The following is a 20,275-nucleotide window of genomic DNA, read 5'->3' as shown; positions in this document are numbered from 1 at the left end:
CGAACCCATGTCCCCTACATTGGCAGGCAGACTCTCAACCACTGCGCCACCAGGGAAGCCCAGGGTAATAATTATTTTAAGTTACCATTTCTATATGCACAGAATCTTTACCCAGCTCACACCTTGTCACCCTGAGCCTTAAAACATCAATTAGCCCAATACTTGGGGTTATAGTGGAAGTTATCAATATTTATATGCATCTAGTTAAGATTTCAAAATACTGAACGCTGTCACTGTTCAAGATACCGAAAAGCCCAGAAATTCTGCAATTTCTTACAAGGTTTTCCTTTTATTTCTCTTTTTAAAGGTTAGCTTGCCAATGACTTTGAAAACTTTAAATGTCTAGGAAAACCAATCCTGTCAAGAATCAAACTGCCACCTTTTCATAGATTTGGTTAAACATGAAATCTCAGATGATGTGTATGTCTTAACATCTTCCTGTTAAGTTCCAACATGTAATAGTAGGATTGTTTTGAACAGTCCACGATGTTTCTTTTGGCTGTGGCATTCAAAAGGGTTTCTGCACATGAAGCAGGACCTGGGTGTGCACGTGTGCCCATGCACCATGTGCTTTTATCAGCATTGCTCCTTTGAGTGGCTATTGATGTTTTACAAAATAAGTTATCATGATTCTTTTTCCAGTCCATCAGTAGGCTTTGGAAGAGGAGTGGTGATCTTTGAGCTGTTAATTCTTAGAAATGCCCAAAGATCAGTGCCCCCTTTTTTTTTTGCCCCTTTTTAATACATGTTAACTTTTAATCTTATATGTCAAGGAGAAGAGTGAGCAACCATGGATGTCCTTGCTTAACAGCTAGTGTAAGCAGCGAGTCTTAAGCAAACTTGCGTTCCTGTTAACATGGTAGTGTCTTTCAAGGTTGTCTTGATTTGAGTTGATTTGGGCCCACCAAACTGCCTTGATCTGCTTTTACCAAGATGTTGGCGGCTTTGGAATCCATTGTATCAGTGTTGGGGTTTGTACACAAAATGTGCATCAATTAATAGAATGCAATTGATTTGAACAGTTTTTGGCAACTGACAAAGTGTTGGGCAGTTGTATTTCATTTCCTTGTTTTTTCAGTCGGCTGTTGATATGCAAAATTGATGATGGTGGTGGTGATGATAATGATGATGATGAAGAAGAATGCCTGCACACTTTACTCTTGTGCCTCATGACCATGGCTTTTTTCATCTGTTCGTTGATTTATTGTTGTTGTTGTTACCTTTCCTTACATTGGTTTCTGAGTATATTCTTTTTGGTCCTGTCCATGTTAGGTTTAGAAATAAGCTAGATTTACTTATATGCTCAGCTGGAATGCTTCTGTCACAGGCTTTTCTTCTATTTGCTGTGTCAAGTGCCATGCAGACAGTTCTTCGTTAGTGTCATAAGGTTGTGGATCTGAACATCTGTATTCTGCAGCACCCCCACCCCCAGCCAATAAACCCCCAGATAAACCAATCATTGTTTGAGCTCCTTTAATGGTTCTCAAATAAGGGTGGAGTTTTGTTATGTTTTAATCCATTCCTCTCTGTCAGCAAAGAAAACAGGAAATAGCATCTTTCTGGAGATAAGGAAAATCACAGCATCCCATGGATTACCCAGGTTGACTGTATATACTGCCAGTTACTAAATGGAATTGTTTCCTTTTGAGGGACTTTTAATAAAACTACTCAAACTACTTTCCGAATTGTTGTTCCCTGGGCCAAAATGCTGATATCAACAGGACATCGGACTTCCAACTCTCCTTAAAAAAAAACCTCTCTGTCTGTAGCCTCTAAATTTGGCTTCCTAACTGGTATATTAAATGAGCCCTGCTAAGACTTGCCTGGCTTTCCAGCAGAAAGGTGCTGGGTTTATGGCTTCTCGTGCCCTGAGCAGTCCTGTTCTACAGCCTGTGGATAGAAAGAGTGGGCAGTGTGTGAGCCATGCTCCGTAGGCCTAATCCTCCACCTCCAAAGCAGATACTCCTCAGACTAACCAAGCCCATGACTTGTTATTATTTTTTGTTACTTGAAACCCTGATACATTTTTGTTTTAGGAAAATGCTTAGTCTCTTTTCTTATAGAAGCCTTTCTCTTTTGCCTTGTAATCCTAGGCCTCTGTCATTGATTTATTGTCTCAGAGCTACTTTGCAGTTACAGACCAGGAACTCTTCATCATGACCTAATTTTCCTCCCATAAAAATCACAGCACGTACGTAGTAAAGAGTATACCACACACGTTACGGGAAGGCTTCTAATCCTTGTAAATTGCAGGAGCATGTTACAGATGGGATTGGAAAAGGTATAAAATTGTGTATGTGACACGGCTAAGAATAAATTCCACAAGTGTCAATGGTCTCCAATGTCAAGATGGGCCCGAGGGGGGCCAGTGAAATTTGAATTTTGTAGACAATGCAACGGGAAAAGAACAGCAAATTCTAATGTTGTAAGCAGTTGAGATCGATGTTATACAAAGAGCAGTAATTAAATTTGCACTTATAAATTAAATCTTCATGTCCTGACTGCAGATAATTCATTGTTGAGTCTCCAGTTATTTCCCTTCTTATACTTTTTTATTAATGCAATCATGTCTTTTGAACACTGAGTGTCAAACAGTGTTAGGTGCTTCAGTCCTCACCTCAGTCCCGGGAGTTTTTACAGATGTGACAGCTAAAGGTCAGAGTTATATAACTTGCTCAAAGTCACAGAGCTAGTGAGTGACTAAAATCAGATCCATCAGACTCCAGAACTTATGATCTTTGCATTTCGTCCTCTGTCTCTCAAATTACTGACACGTATAAAGGCCACAGGTGGTTAAGACCCAGACAGTCCAGCTAAGCTGTCTTAAGTCCCAGTCCAGCTGTACTCATTTATGTGACCTTGAACAAATCTGTTAGTCTCAATGAGTCTCAGTTTCCTCACCTACAAGATGGCAAGAATAATAGTAGAGTAAAATCCTGAGATAATCCATGTAAATAACAGCATGATAAACACTCAATAAACTTTGGATATTTTTATTGTCACTTGTACCACCACTACCTCCAGCCTACTCTGTCAGGTTCTGTGCTCAGCATTTAATATGCATTAGCTTTTCAGTATCCCTGCAAGACAGGTGTTAGATCCCCATTTACACAAGGGAAACAGTCTCAGAGGGGTTAAGGCTCTTGCCCGAGTTGAACCCAAGTCTGTATAGCTCCAACACCTATTTGCTTTATACCCATATAATGACTGTAAATTCCTTTCCTATATATATATACTTTTTTTGGATGGTGTTTAGGTTTATTTTTTAATTAATTTTTATTGGCATATAGTTGATTTACAATGTTGTGTTAGTTTCTGCTGTACAGCAAAGTGAATCAGTTATACATATATTAGATTCTTTTCCCATATAGGTCATTACAGAGTATTGAGCAGAGTTCCCTGTGCTATAAGGTAGGTTCTTATTAGTTATCTATTTTATATATAGTAGTGTGTCTGTGTCAGTCCCAATCTCCCAATTTACCCCTCCCTCCCTTTCCCCCTTGGTAACCATAGGCTTGTTTTCTACATCTGTGACTCTGTTTCTGTTTTATAAAGAAGTCCATTTGTACCTTTTTTTTTAGATTCCACATATAGGTGACATCCGTGACATGGCAGTGATGCCAGTGTCTCTGACGGTGAAGTCAGTGTAGCTGTAGGTCCTGCCCACTGAGCAGCTGGATCAGGACTCAGCCCAGTTCTATGTGACGGCCTCTGCCAAGTCACCCCTGACCACTCTGCCACACAGCTTAAGGAGAAGCAGCAGCTTGGTATTTACAGGTCTGCTAATTCCACTTACAGGAAGCTTGAAATTGGGGATACTTGGGAGCGTTATCCAGAATCTTTTTTTTTTTTTTTTTGCACGGTACGCGGGCCTCTCACTGTTGTGGCCTCTCCCGTTGCGGAGCACAGGCTCCGGACGCGCAGGCTCAGCGGCCATGGCTCACGGGCCCAGCCACTCCGCGGCATGTGGGATCTTCCTGGACCGGGGCACGAACCCCTGTCCCCTGCATCGGCAGGCGGATTCTCAACCACTGCGCCACCAGGGAAGCCCCAGAATCATATTTTTATTTTATTTTACAATCTTACTCCCCGGTAGCTTCCAGAAGGCTTACAGCCTTCCTTGTAACTTTTATTTCTAAGGCATTCCTGACTAAGTCAGAATTCGTTTGTAAGTTTGAACAGAATTAATGGGGCACTTGGGGCACAGAATAAATCCCCCCCTTTTGTGTTAAGTTGGAAAGCCTCTGTGAAATGAGATTATTCCAGACACATGGTAGAGCTCCATAAATCCATTGCTCAGAGATTACATGAGCTCATGCTTCCATCGTTCAGCAGAGGCGTTTGTGCAGTGATTCTTCTCAACAGAACGAAGAAAACTTCATGGGATTCTCTTGAAGTCATCCCTTCCAAACAAAATAGGATTGGAACAACCAGCAAAACTGTGAAGCGTTTGGATTCTCATCAGAATTCAACTCAAGCTTTTTTCACAGACACATCTTTTGGCCTGGCTGACAAGGTGGCCAGGCAGTGAGCAGCCTTTTAACAACTTGCATGTATTCAAGTTTCAGAGTTAAAGGAACAAAAGTAATTTGGGGAATGATTGCCCAGACTCCTTAGTGAAGGTCCGTGTCTTCTGTTCTGACTTGGTCTGATTTGTAGAGGTGCCCTTGTGCCTGGGAAAACCATGTGTAATCATAGTGGTGACAGTCCCGTGTCTGGCACTCCACATTTCGCAGCAGGCCTCACTTGCACATTAGTGCATTTGATCTCAAGAATAGCCCTTCGGAGTTCTTCAAAAGCCTGGACCTGGCTCACACTGAGACCCAGAGAGCTGGCCTTCAGGACTATAGCTCTGGCCCATGGTGAAAGTCTCCATCTCCTAGAACTGATTCTAGTATGCTCCAGTAGCTTTCCTTTTAGAGAAAACAGCCCATGAGCAGAATGTAATTCTCATGTGTTCCCGTGTCTCCTCCCGTTTGCCCGTGTATAAACACTGTTTTGAAAGCAATTTTCCACGCATCTGTCTAAATCCATGGTCCTTCCTCACGACTCACTCTTCTTTGTTTCTCCAGCATCTACTACAGTTTTTAGGAAAGAAGAAATGCTCACATTTCTGCTGACAGTTGAAGTGAAAATGCATATGCATTCTCTTTCTTCACATTGTGGTTGAGTGAGGATCTCATTCTCAGTAGCTCTTGAGGAAAAGAGACAAACTGACACAACATTGTAAAGAGACTATACTCCAATAAAAAGTATTAAAAAAAAATAAGAGAAAAGAAACGAAAAAGAAAAAATAAAAGGAAAAGAAAAAATTTGGAGGCCAGACATAAGGAGGTGGGGACCTATCAGTGTGTCTGAATTCATTTCCAGATGTTTTTTAGCTCGGATTGCCGAACATGCTGTACTTAAGGCCAGAGGCAGAAAGGTGCTAAGGGATATCATTATTTGTTGAAATCTGTACTTGTGGGTTTGGGCACTGGCTTCTGTAGTGTAGATTAGCTGGAGAAGATGAGCTGAATGCTGAGGACTGCTGCAGAGGCGGGGAGTGGAGATGTTAGAAACTACAGCCCTAGGGTCCCATCCCAGCCCCTCTCCTGCTAAGCCGTGTGGCATTAGGAAATCTCTCCTTGTGGAATGGTCATCCTGCTTAGTACCTTTGACTTAGAGATAAGTCATGTAAAGTACCTTGCACAGTGGCTGGCAGGGGCAAACACTCCTATATAGGAGCAAGTGCCAGTGGTAATGGTGCACGGGGTGTCACTTAGGAGCAGCCCTGGCTCAGCATTGTTGGAGGACAGAACAAAGCGGGAGAGAGCTTCTGAGAAGCTTAGTGGTCCTTGAGCTCAACAACAACCATAATTTCTCTTTTCTTCCCTTGAAGATGCTCAGAAGGAGCCTGGTGACATGTGTAACACTGGTACTTATTTTTAGGGGTTCCAACTCCTCCGGAAGCCAAAAGGTTTTGTTTTGTTTTGTTTTGTTTTGTTGTACGCGGGCCTCTCACTGTTGTGGCCTCTCCCGTTGTGGAGCACAGGCTCCGGACGTGCAGGCTCAGCGGCCATGGCTCACGGGCCCAGCCGCTCCGCGGCATGTGGGATCCTCCTGGACCGGGGCACGAACCCGTGTCCCCTGCATCGGCAGGCGGACTCTCAACCACTACACCACCTGGGAAGCCCAGCCAGGAGGTTTTTGTTGTTTTTGTTTTAGGTCCCCTTCTCTCCGTACATCCTTTCCCCAGTTGAACTCAGCTATGTAGTGATTCAATTTATTTTGTTGAAAATTCAGTCCCCTAGGGAAAATATGATAATGCTGTTTTCAGACAGCTGTGTTTGGGAGCAAGACTGACTGAACCAGCTGGCTGGCATCATTGGAGCCCAAGGACCTGCCAACTCATGGAGAGCAGCTGTTTTGGCTGAAATTCTTATCATTCTTATGACTTTGCTTCCTATGTCTCAGCTTCTGAGTTCTGCTTTTAAATGCACACACAAAGGAGAGAAAGCCATGAGAAAGACTCTGATGTGTCTAGGGCCACCCATAGGTGAGGGGAGTGGAGGTGCCACCACTGTGCTCTCATTACTCGTGATTGTTGGGAAAGAGAAAATCCAGAAGGAGGCCAGCTCCAGAGAGTAAGAGATGATAATGAGTGGATCAACGAATATTGATATCTTAATACAGTGGGTGTGTTATACAACCAGGAAGAATCAGGTGTAAAGATTTTCTTCATGAAGGGGGAAATGTTACAATATAATGTTAGAGAAAACGTATAGGATACAAAACTGTATAAAGAATAGAATTCCAATTATGGAGAAGTGTGCTTTAACATTAAATGAGATAACTCATACAAAGCACTTGACGTGGTAGATACTCAGTAAATCACAGCTACTAGATGCAAATTCTCTAACCACAGGAGACGTGTTGGCCTCAAGCACTGTTGTACCCAGAGTGCCTGGTATAAAGGAGATGCTGAAAAGATCTTTCTAGATTGAATGAATTAGTGTTGTTGTTATTATATGCATTTTAAAAGGAATTGAGAAAATCTAGGGACATAGGTTTCTATGTTATCATCTGTAAGTGTATCTGTAATTGTGGCAGCTTAACCTCTCTGCCTCAGTCCTTCATTATAAATGGTGAGGACAGTACTTGAAGTTCAAGGTCACTCAGAACTGAGTGAGCTACATGGAAAATACACGAAGTGACTGGTCCCTAGGGAGCCGACCTTGCGTGGCAGTGACTGTAATCATGGTAAGCGCCATGTAAGTGGTAGCTATTATAATAATTCTGTCGTACTTGGATCTGTAGGAAGAAAGATGAGCATTGTCATGATTTTTATGTAATTTTCTTCTCAGTTTTTACCATAGACTTTTTTTTTGCAATGAAAGCTTAAAAGAAAAAACCTCATATGAAAATAAAACTCAAATGCTAACAGTGGTTACCTCTAAATAGTGGAATTGGGAGAATTTTTCTATTTTCTTCTTGACGCTTTTCTACATTTTCCAAACTGTTTGTAGTATGTATGTTACTTCTATCATCAAGATTTGGGGGAAACAACCTTTTTTCCCTCTTTTAAATAAGAAAAAGAACGCTCGGCCTCAAAGATAACACAAAGCTGCTGAACTAGGTGCTCCATCTGGGGGTGATTGAGGACTAGAAGATGCTGCCCTGTTCTGGGCTTCTTTGGGGGGATGTTATTTAAATGCACGTTTCACAGCCTCAGAAAGTTGTGAAGCAGTTGTTAAGAACTGGGAAACAGAACCAATGAGGAAAGCAAAGTAGTTTTAGTTCATCCGTTCTGGACAAAGGTGGTCAAAAAACTTTAAGCCCTCTTTGCAGACAATGGCTTACATTTAGCACAGCAGCTTTCCATTGGCTCCGGAGAGAGAACAACAAAAAGCAGATCTGTGGAAATGACAGCAGAAGGGGTGAGAAGTGGAAGTGAATGGTTCCCGAACCTTAGGATGCGCTTCCAAAGGAGGATGTTTCATGCCAGTTCCTAGAGATGTTTAAAATAGAGTCCTGAGCAAATCCTGGTGGTCTTTTTCAGTCTTTTTCTTGCTGATTCTTAGACTCCATCAGGCTTTTTGGTCGTACTTGTCTGGACCTGTGCTGTCTCCCCAGTGCACAGTAGCGTGTAACCTTTTTATGAAACTATTTTGCAGATATTTAACACCGTGCCGGACGCGCCCCTCACCAATGCCCAGCTGCACCTGTCTCGGAAGAAGAGCAGTGACTCCAAGCCCCCATCCTGCAGCGAGAGGCCCCTGACGCTCTTCCACACCATGCAGTCAACAGAGCAACGTGAGTGCCACTACTCAGGGCCAGCGTGGTCCCCGGGGGACATCCAGGCCTCCTCCCAGCTGCCCGGGGTGCTCACCTCCAGCCTCTCTGTGTGCGTTGCTGCCTTTTATGTCCTTGAGGACACTGTATCGGCCATTGTACCCTCCCGGGTTCCGTGGCTGAGTAACCTCGACAGGACAGGAAGCAGGGGTGCTGAGGATGAAAGGGAGGGCCACGCTGCCCAGGATCCTCTTTCCCAGTCCCCTGTGGGCAGACAGCTGAGCCCCTTTTCCTCCAGCTGCACGATCAGATCTAAGCTCAGGCGTCGCTTATTCGGCCCGTCTTTTGTTAGCGGCTCCCCTAGAACCAGTTTCCCTTCCTTTTCTCGGGTTGTAACTCGGTGCTTATTTGTGCGAGTCACACGCCCCACTGCAGTGGGGCTCTCTCTGCACAGGGGCCTTGTTTGGCTTGCTCGTCCTTCCCCTCCACCTCTCCTGGGCCTGACCCACGGTGGCTGCTTAGTAAATGTGTGGAATTAATTCACGGGTTAATAGGAGAGCATTGCCCTCCTTGTTCCAAGTAGCAGAGTGTTCTCACCACAGCCGTATCGAATCTTGTTTTCACCTCTGGATTTCCGAGTTCTTTGCAGCAGTTGGGTTACTGGGCCCTCAAATCTCCAGTCTGGTTTCAGCCTTTGTAATGAGGAAGTCCAGGGGTGGAGGGTGGGAGTCGAGGGTCCCAGCTGTGCCCGAAGGCAGGCAGCCCTGGGTCCCTGTGCCGGTGACAGCATTCAGGCAAGCCTCCTACCTTCTCTCAGCCTCAGTTTACTTGTCTGTAAAGTAGGGATAATAGGGCCTACCTCACAGGGAAATGGTGCGGATTCAATGAACTTACGCAGCTAGGCAGCTGGCAGAGGCCTAGACGTGGCAAGGGCCATCGATTGAGAGCTGCTGCTACTATTATTAGTTCTTGTTTAATCACACGCAGACACCAGGGAGTATAGAAACGTGACCTCGTCTGTAAGGAGCTCACATTTGAGTAAAGGAAGTAGACAAGTGAATAGGTAATGGTAAGTCGGCAGGATAACTGCTCTCAGATGTGTGCATGCAGGGAGCCAGGAGAACGCGGTGGTTGAAAGCACTCATGGGCACCAGGCGCCTGGGTGAGAGTCCTCCTTGGCTGGCTGTGTGACGTGGGCCAGTTATCCGCCATTGCATGGCCTCAGTCTCCTCTTCTGGAAAACAGGGAGAACAGTTTCCTTATAGGCTTGTTGTGAGGAATAAAGCACTTCAGATGGTTCTCAGTAAATGCTGGGAGGTGTGGCGGTGCTATTATTATTATATACTTATTATATTTTTTATGTATTTATATGTTTATTTTTATATATTTATATAAATATGATATTTATTGTATATATATAATATATATAATATTCTCTATGAGTTACAGTAAAGGCGCAAATCAGAAAAATGACCCACTTTGCTTTGAAGAGAAAAGAGACTCCATATCTGGATTGGCATCTCTATCTTTGTTACAGAAAATGTTTTTTATCCCTTTGTCGTTCAGAAGTAATGGGCTTCCTTATCATTACTCCTGAACACAAATCTTCCCCACCCTCGGAGGATCACTGCTTTTAAAGAGGTCGTCGTATCCCATAATATGGCTGCACGTTGGTGCAACCGCTGAGGTTGTTTCAGATATGTTGCTTTTATGAGTAAAGCCACTATAATCATCCTCATAGCTAAATCTGTTCATATTCATGATGATTTCCTTATGATCAATTCCTGGAAGAATTTCTAGGTCAGCAGATATGCACAGTTTTAGGGCTTTGACCCATACTGGGATTGGCTTCCCATCGAACAATAGCCTGTGTTCCCCTTAAGTTATCTGGCTGGGGTCGTTCTTGCTGTGATCTGTAACAAAGAACACTTGGAACAGGCCTGGCCTCACCCACATCTGCCACAAACACAGCATCGAGCTGTGGGGTGAGATGCTTCTCATGTTTCCACGACAGCCACAGTCACCTAAGGTTTTGTACTAAGCAATGTACAGTGCAGATCAGGACAGATCAGACGATATTGGTAAATTCCTCTAAGACTTGAAATAGTGCCGAGTTTGTGGTTAGATGGAAACAGAGGCAGCTCTGGATCAGGTCTTAAAGCATATTCTGGGAGCATGTAAGAGAGAAGATGGTGATTAGGAGAAAATCAATTAGATCCTTGCCCAAGATTAATTTTATCACACGAGGCAGCAGGTGAAAGTTAAGGATGTGTGAAAGCAGACGTGCCTAAGCTGCAGATCAAGCCGTCCCTGTCTGCACACAGGGGACAGGAGGATGGGAGACGGGAAGACAGTGAAGCACTACATCTTCCCTCTGAACACGAGGAGACGCTCCCTGGAAATGGGGCTGGAATCTCCATATGCGCAGATATTTGTGGGGTGCTCAACTTTCCTCCCTTTCTCTGCAGAAACATTTTCATTGGAAGGCACATAGGGGTGCGTGTATACATATACTTTTTAGAGTTGATTTTAGAAACCCTTATTTTCCTGGGAAATTAGAGTAATGTCCAGGCTGGCCTGGAAAGGCACCATAGGAGCAGGAGCTGGAAGGTTCTGCCAGCTCTCGCCCCTCCTAGGTTGCGGTGCAGCCACTCGCCACCGTTAGATGAGCAGGTCACAGTGTACTGTTTTCACACACAAACCCTCCCCTTTGGTCTATGGACAAAGATAGAAGACTATCAAAGCACTTCACTGAGTTTACTCTTTGGAGTTAAAATGCTGGGGAAGACTGCAGGTAATTTGTGGGGGAAAAAAAATGCTGTATTTCCATACAGTGATGTTTTTCAGATTAAGGCCTCTTTCCATACCTAGCTCAGTACTTCCCAAACTTGAATCATTTACATAGGCCTTCATTCACTCTTTGGGCTACAAAAACATAACTTTTGCACTGTTGTTTGTTTAATATATTTATATAAATCAATTTGAAAGCGGTTCACTTCTTTACACGGCCTCATCCTACTCAGTAAAATTTCTACAACGTGAATTTTATTGTCTTACTGTATTACTCTCTAATATACATTAAAATAAATATGAAACTGTTCAGCTAAAAAATGTTCATCCACATTTGACCTTAGAATTGTTGTGTGTCCACCTGTGGAATACGTACCACAGTTTGGAGTCCACAGAGCTTGCTCTAAATTTCTGACTGGCTCAGATCCTTCTTCTTAACCTAAACACACAAACTCAAGATTCCTTTGTCTGCTCAACTGGAACTGGGTTCAGATGTTGTCCATTAGCTGTTTATATCACTGTGGACACTCGCCATTCATCTGTCGATTTCACGTTGTGCACTCTGGGTTCGTTGTGACACCTCTCCGGGTTTCACATGACCTTACCTTTCTTCAGATTCTTGCCACAGAGTAGATATCTTGTTACAGGGATCGCACCTGTGAGAACACACACACACACACACAAACACGTACACCTACACAATATCTCCATGTACCTCTCTTCTACCTTCAGACTTCATATGATACTCTCAGAACCTCATTTCCTATTATGTCTGTGTGCCTACTCCCTTTTGAGTTCAGTTCTGTTTTTCCTCCTCATTGGCATACTTGCAGTTTAATATTTGTTCTGTGGTCCATGGGTCAGCCCTCTCTTCAGCCCCTAGTTTGACATGCTTGATGAGCCCAGAGCTCCCAGAGTAGTTCCCTTGGGTGCTTCCCACCAGCACACGTTTCCCCTTCACCTCGCTGCAGTGCCCCTGCCCTGTGCAGAAGTTGGAGCCCATTCTTATCTCTTAGAAGTGAATCTGTGCCAACACTCTGGCCTCAGATTGTCATGGAAGTATCTGGCATGTTAGTTGATGCTCACTGATGTGTGTTTTATTTTCCAGAAGGAGTTTTTCATTCCGTGTGGGTAGACCAGTTGTGTGCCCAGGCACCTCTGTAAGACTTGTCCACTTTAATCTGAGAGTGGTAGTGGAGTCTTCTCCAGATGGCTTTTTCCTTTTCCCAGTGTTATCTCATCTCATCCTTATAATTGGTAATCACCCCATGAGGTAGGTTCTCATCATCCACATTTTACAAACAAGTAAACCAGGGCTCGAAGGGTTAAGCAGTCACACAGCTGGCGAACGGCAGAGAAGGGATTTGTACCCAAGTCATTCCCCTTCCCCATGCCATGTTGTCACTTCTTGAGCTGCCGAAGTGAAAACCTTGCTAGACTGAGTTAAGGAAGCAATAAAAACCATCTGTCCCAGAGTCCAGCGTTGCCACGGAGGCAGTTGAACCATATTGAATGGGTTCCTCAATACGGTGGCAAGCAGCAGCCACACGATAACCCCCCCCCATGTCACCCCAGCTCTGCAGCAAGCAGTGTGCATTCAACAGTCACTTAATATGCTGGGCCAAGGCAGTCACTCTCGTTTGTGATCACTTTAGAACAGATGGAAGGAGGTTTTTCAACTGTGCTGCCACATGAATGGTAGCAAAGGAGATTACTGTTTAATCTCCAAGTTAACGCGCAGATACATCATGCAGCAGAGATTGGACTGGTATGTCTAGATGAAAGCTATACTTTTTCCAGGCAACTGCAGAAGGTAGAGCCAGAGGATTAGAGGGAACCAAGCACCCAGGTCTTGTACTTTTTAAGATTTCTTCCAAAAGGTTGCAGGGTGACACGCATCACTTATTTTGTCCCGAATTTTTAGTACTTAACACAGGCATACCCCTTTTTATTGCACTTTGCTTTATTGCACTTCGCAGATACTGCACTTTCCACAAATTGAAGGTTTGTGGCAACCCTGCGATGTCAGATGATGGTTAGCTTTTTTTGGCAATAAAGTTTTTTGTAATTAAAGTGTGTATATTGTTGTTTTAGACATAGTGCTATTACATACTTAATAGACAACAGTGTAGGGTGAACATAACTTTTATATGCGCTGGGAAACCCCAAATTTCATGTGACTTGCCTTATTGCAATATTTGCTTTATTGCAGTGGTCTGGAACCAAACCCAAAATATCTCCAAAGTATACCTGTCCCAAGGTGTTAAAATATGTTTCTTGGAAGTGTGGTTCTTAGACTTGGGTGTGCATTAGAATCATGTAAGGAGCTTGTTGAAAGATACAGATGCCTGGTCTCCTCCCCAGTACATTCTGAATCAGGTCATGCCTGGAGCTCAGGCCTCTGTAATTTTAAAAGCACCCTGGTGATGCTGATGCCAGCTAAAGTTAGAGAAGCACTAGCTTGGGGGAGGGAGGGATTGTCAAGGTTGCTTGTCTTCTGTCATTAGCGGAGTGTCTCTTAGACTCTCTGTTGGGGTTTGGGGCAGGCTGGTGGTGGTTGGAAGCAGGGGCTCTAGTTTCAATGCCATCTCTATCACCCACCATCTCTGAGACCTAGAGTCCATTACTTTTTTTAACCTTTTTTTTTTTTCGGTACGCAGGCCTCTCACTGTTGTGGCCTCTCCCGCTGTGGAGCACAGGCTCCGGATGTGCAGGCTCAGTGGCCATGGCCTACGGGCCCAGCCGCTCCGCAGCATGTGGGATATTCCCAGACCGGGGCACGAACCCGTGTTCCCTGCATCGGCAGGCGGACTCTCAACCACTGCGCCACCAGGGAAACCTGAGTCCATTACTTTTCATTTCTGAACCTCCATTTGTTCATCTGTAAAATCAATCACTAATAATAGCTTCCTTGGAGGGGAATTACTGTGATTAAGTGAGCCAGTGCATGTAAAGTACTTGACAGTGGGCCTAGAACATACTCAGCACCTAATAAATGTTAGCTCAGATTACGATGATTATCATCAGGCTATAGTCTTACTTTATGTTTGACTAAGAAAATATTCCCCCTCTGGAGCCTGCAGAGTCCAAAGGAGAGGCCCATATGTGAGGGTAATGCAAAGTCTCCCTGGCCCCAGAGGGAGTCCATTTGATGCTGGAGTGCCAGCACTTCAGCAGCCTGGGACGAGTTGTGCAGCCGTGGTGGGGTGGGAATGGATTCTTAGGCTTTATTTTACATGGATCTTGTTAACTGGCAGCTGGGATTATCGCTCTGATTAATTCTTTTAGTTCAGTTAATTCATCCTGGACCCTCTCCCAGACAGGCCCAGGGAGAGGTTGAGAATTCAGCTCATGTACTTAACATGTGTGTCTTCCTTGCTGAAAAATAACTGGGAATCCGTACTGTTCAGAGCTTTATATAATACCTCTCTCGGAGCCATAAAAGCTGCAGCATGTGTCTTTTCTCAGGTTGCCTCTGCAGATCCTGGGCGCTCTGGACACACCTGTTTGTTTTGGCAGACGACATGTTTATCCACAGGGATTCCTGTTGTCACACAGACTGTGAGGTGTAATGTGGTTCTTATCTTAATTATGTATGGTTACCATGTGTGAGTGAGAACCGCATAGTTGATGTGGCCCTTAAAAAATGATGCTGTGGAAAGCTCATGGCAGGAAAAAAGTTCAAGGTAGATCATTAAATAAAAAAGAGCATATTCCAGCCTCTCATCTCTGGCATTATCACTATGTAAAACAGGTATTGTAGCATTAGGCATTATGTAATCCCACCTTGGTAAAAGAAAAAAATATGTGTCTGTTTCTACGTATAGAAAAACAACTGGACTTTTACACACCAAAATACATCTAGGTTATTTGTATGCTATCCTGTACTTTTCAGTTGGAGAGGAATGCATATTTATTATGTATTGCCTAATTTTTACGCGATAAAAACAAAACTCTCTAATCATACACTTCATTTACTATCTCAAACCCATTTTGCAATGAGTCATGGCATAAAAATAAGTAAATATATCATTTTCTTCTTTCTCATGAGCAGTGGTGTAAGCAGTCTGTATGTAGGCTTCCTCAGATACCGGGGAACCATAGACTAAAGGGAGACTGTCCCTCCTGAAAAGTAAGTTCTCAGGGAAGAAAGAGGGCTATGTTGTGAGTAGCAGAGTGTCTGCTTAACTGTGACCATTCAGTTCCCTGTCCAGCCATTAATCAGAGGCGCGTTCCTACGCCGTGGTTTTTGAAATGCTGTTTCAGGAGAGGCTCCCCACTGTACCTCCATGTCTCATCCCAGTGAATCACTTCCCTCCTGGGCCAGCCACAGTGACTTCCCCATTCTCTCATGCACTCCATTTTCATTGGCATTCTTTCCCTTTGCAATGCAGAGGGTTATTATGGGCACCATGGGGAGAGAATGTCAGTCAGTCCACAGGGGACCAAAATCAGTGGTGGTTTTGCTGAAGACAACCTGCCAGAAGTTGTGATATCATGTCCGGCATCTAGGGTCCAAACAACATTGACCACATTTTTCACTCATCACCTCCCTGTTTAGTCCATCATTGCCCCAACTACATTTTAAGATTATTTTTTAAAACATTGCCCAGCCTATTTTCATGTGCTCAAATATGCTGCCCAAACTACTTCTTCAGATTATTTTTATCGTAGGGACTGAGGCTGGGTCAGCATGAAAGCAGACCAGCTCAGATTTTAGTGGGGCTTGGCACACCACTCTTATCAGCGGCAAAAGCTACAGAGGAGAAAAATTGCTTTAGAAAGTCTGATTCCAAGCTTCCTGTGTACTTGGGTGTTTCCCAGAGATGGTAAACTCAGAAATTGCTGTGCACTCATTTTTTATTGCAAAATTCATTAAGCTGCTATGCTATTATCATTGTCTTGTCAAGATGATACATTACAGGCTTCATTGCAAAACTTTAACAAGCAGGAGAAAGTACACCTCTCGCTCCACCATAGCCCGGGAAAGCCTCTGGGCGTTTTGCTTTTGCAAAACGTTTTGCTTTTAATATTTTTGGTGTAACGCCCTGGGTCTCTGCAGAAATTCCATCTGTCTTGCGATTCCCTTTTCTTCCTGTTTGATCATGTGGAGAGTGAGTTCCCTCCTTTGGGCTCTGTGAGACGTCAGGAGCTGCTGTTAAAGATCTTCTTTCTGACGACTCGTCTGAGACCTCATGGAAAGCTGAGATATCAGCCTCTATGATGACAGACTTCTGTGCATGGTGAGAAACCTCCCTCAAAGTGGCGTCGAAGGTCTGTGTTTCCTATTTACCCTCCAGCTCTGAGTATTCAGTGGGCCAGACGTGTTCAGGCCTGCCGAGCCAGGCGGATTTGGCATGTGCGTTCCTGGCCTCGCCTCTGAGTTCTGTGATCAAGAGACCCTGCGTCTTGTATGTGGCACGCTTGTCATCGGAGCGAGCGGGAATCACTTGGTAAATATGGAAAGTGAAGGAGCTTAGCTCCCAGATTTCCATGGCAACCCCCAGAACAAGTACAATATCACCAAAATTATTCTGCGGTTGCTTTTTTTAGTTGCAGTGATTTGGTTGCATACTCATGTTTTTCCGCTCCTGATTTGTACAAAAAAACACAGACTCTGCCCACTGTAACTAGTACTTTGGTTTCAAGGACATTAGTGGTCCCTGCCCGAAGCACCTGAAAAATTCAATCACACAAAACTGCCTCCTGTGTGCTAACAAAATACGTTCTGATCGTTTGTGTTGCCTTATTTATGCTTATTATGTATGTCATGACTGTTGTGGAGCTCTAATCTCTACTGTGCACGGCCTGGGCACCAGGAATGTATGAGCTGACACTGACTCACCGGTCATCGTCATGGATGCTTGATGTAGTCTGTGAGGGCAGACGTGGCCCTGCCCTTCGGTAGTGTGTGTTTTTAAGGACCAAGTCCACATCCAGTTTGTCACTCCTTGGAGAACACACGTTCATGAAAGCATCCAACATGTTACCCATGCATGTTTACAATTGTTTGGGCTTTTATTTTATCATTTCTTTGTTTCTGGGCTCTTGTTTTCTGTGACTAGTATGAAGAGAGAGTCTTGTGGACAGACATGCCTGAGGAAAGCAAGCATTCTCACTGCCTTCAGCCAGTTCCAGAAGACTCTTGCACTGGGGGCATTCTTTGTTTTGGCCATGTCGGTTTGACTCATAGCTGGTTGTTGTTTTCCTTTTTCAGCCCACTAGCCTGTAATTTTTTTTTCTTCAGCAATATAATTGCCATCGGTCCTTCTTACACCTTCTGATGCGGATGCCAGAGCTGGTTTGAATCATCAGTGACTCAGAGAAGTCCAGCTCTGTATTTGAATGATTTGGTTAATTAAAAAAAAAAAAAAATCTTTTAGGCTGCCTGTTCTCATTCTGTTTTTCTGTCAGGAGCAAGTATTCATTTGCCCACCTGACAAAAGTCCTCCTGTTTTGAGTGACATTGCTGAATCATTTTCTCTTTATTTCTTAACGGATTGCAAATGCTGTAGAATTTGTCATAGTATAGTTTGCCTTAACCACTAAACATTTGATTTGCTATTGATTTCACTCCCCACTCCTTCTCTGGAATAATCACCTTCCTACTCACCCTCAGGAAGGATCGTCAGCATTTCAGCTTAGACATCTGTCCGCTTAGAAGCTCTCAGTCTCATTACGTGAGGTCTCCTGTCAAAGAAAACTGTAGTGATTTTGTAGTCAGAGAGTGCCAGGTTTCAGATTTCCTTATCATATGGCCCATGGAGGGATATCAGTAAAGAGTCTGCGTCTTTGGCCATCTTGTCTGCAAAACTATGGAATATTATGATTAATTTTTTGGCATTTTCTCTTTGGACAAAAAACTCCTTTCCCTGATCTTTTGTTTTTGTTGTTGTTTTGTTGTAGGTTACACCATATGTGACAGGTCCTAGATATCTAACTATAAGTCAAAATATAATCTCAAAAAGAATTTATTTTTTGCAAAAAGAATTCTGTGTCCTCCAGTAAATGAATACTAGAAATCCTCAGGCTCAGTTTGGGTGTAGCCATCTGTTTTATTCTGTTGACTTTGCCAGTCCAGGGACAGTCGAGTCCTCATTATCCGCCCATATCCTCGTTCTGTTGTGGGTTTACGGGAGTTTGGGATTAACACACACTACTATACATAAAATAGATAATCGACAGGGGCCCACTGTATAGCACAGGGAACTCTACTTAATATTCTGTAATAACCTACATGGGAAAAGAATCTGAAAAAGAATAGATATATGTATATGTATAACTGACTCACTTTGCTGTACACCTGAAACTAACACAACATTGTAAATTAACTATACCCCAATATAAATTTTTTTTTTTTTTTCGGTACGCAGGCCTCTCACTGTTGTGGCCTCTCCGGTTGCAGAGCACAGGCTCCGGACGCACAGGCTCAGCGGCCATGGCTCACGGGCCCAGCCGCTCCACGGCATGTGGGATCCTCCTGGACCGGGGCACGAACCCATGTCCCCTGCATCGGCAGTTGGACTCTCAACCACTGCGCCACCAGGGAAGCCCCCCCAACATAAAATTTTTTTAAAGTAAACAAGAAAAAACAAATATCATGTTCCACATGCTACAGCCTTCCTCATTAGCTCGTGGAGAGACCCAGTCTATAATACTGTAACGGGAGATATGTTCTTAAAACTTTTACCTAAGTCCATTTTTTAGAATCAGATCTTTTTATGAACATTAGGATTCTGATAAAATATTTTATAAAGCAAAGCATCTTTATATAATTTTTTTTTAAATTGTGATTTCAAAGTGTTGTCTGTCACATGCCCAACCTTAGGTTGCTTATACTGAGAAAGGTAGACATATGAACAAGTGAATATGTGCAAGTTAATCAATACTCTAGTATACATCTGATTAAAATACCAACGAATTAGTGTCAGAGTCTGCTGTCTGAGGTCAGGGTTTGGTACCCAGGAGGAGCTCAATAAATATTTATTGAAAAAATGAAAATCGAAGAAGGTTTCATTTCAGATACTCTGTTTTTCTAATGCATCGTAAGGCAGAAAAAAAAAAAAAAAGTCCTGATAATATTTTAGAAAAGCTGATATTCTTTTTGTATGACATTATTTTTAATTCATAGAATTATAACCCTCTCATGGACAAGTAAATGTAATCACAGAGAAATAAGAGCTTTAGTTATACTCTTCTATTTCCTATGAATTCAGATTATTATGTCCTGCGAACTTGGCCTCCAACCAGAGTTAATAAAACTCTTCGTCTCCCCTCCCATTGAAGCAGAATACATCTCCACTGAGCCCCAAAGATGTGTCATCTTTACTCCCCTTGGAATGAAGGTAGTCTTGGGCTCCTCACACTTTTTCAGGAGTCTTGATATGAGTATTTTGTGCAAAGGAAAATTTTACTTATACTGATTCATACTGATAAATGGCATGTCCATTCCCTCAATGATCCTCTAATTATGTAATTTTAGAGTTGTTTTTTTTCCTGGTAGCAAGTACCCATTTGCAGGCCCTGTTAGTCCTTCTACATCGTGGCTCAATGTAACTCTTTTGATTTCTCTTTCTTTGTTGTTTCTCTTTGGAACTCAAGCTTTTGAAATATGAATAGTTCTAAACCTCAGGAATCAATAATCTACTTTTCTCAAAACCTAATTAGACTTCAGGAATCTCCCATAAGCCTCACGGGGTTTTTAAGTGTTCTGTAGGGCTTCAAACATGGCATTGAGAATTTGCCAAGATACTAGGTGGTATTGGTGTATACATGTATGTTTGTGTGTTTCTGTATGTGTGTACCTAATGTGAAGATTACTCTAACATCATTTCATAAGCATATTATATTTTTACATACATGAGTAGTGCAAGGGAAGAGTATTTTTTATCATGGCCTCACCCCTTTTACTGCCTAAAGAGAGCTGAGTTCACTTGTTGACCTCTAAACTACCATATCAGCGAGCCTAGTCGTCTTCTTAGGGATATGGTATACCTCTGGCTCATTTCAGAAAGGTCCAGTGAGGATTAACCCAGACGTGACATTTCTTGATACGTAAACTGATTGCCCAAAACATCGGTTGATTCCAATATGGTGTATCTGTAAGGAATGTGGAACAAGAATGACATTGTATGTCTCTAATGTTTCGCTGCAGCAGTGGTGCCCATACCATTTGGCTAAATCATCCCCAAAATGTTTTCTTCAGTGCATG

The 20,275-nt window shown here is 43.3% G+C and overlaps 1 protein-coding gene across 2 annotated transcripts in view; it reads left to right on the top strand.

Annotated features, from left to right (window-relative positions):
• Positions 1–20,275, top strand: part of ARHGAP26 (Rho GTPase activating protein 26) — a 479,016-nt gene that overhangs the window by 390,044 nt on the left and 68,697 nt on the right. For both annotated transcript variants that reach the window (XM_082835995.1, XM_082835996.1), the window contains exon 19: positions 8,157–8,295. In XM_082835995.1, the coding sequence (XP_082692121.1) occupies positions 8,157–8,295 (139 nt within the window). The remainder of the gene's footprint in view (positions 1–8,156; positions 8,296–20,275) is intronic.

The sequence above is a fragment of the Leucopleurus acutus genome, assembly GCF_964270905.1.
Source record: "Leucopleurus acutus genome assembly, chromosome: 3".
In the NCBI taxonomy this organism is placed as follows: domain Eukaryota; kingdom Metazoa; phylum Chordata; class Mammalia; order Artiodactyla; family Delphinidae; genus Leucopleurus; species Leucopleurus acutus.
This window is presented reverse-complemented; position numbering and strand designations above follow the sequence as displayed.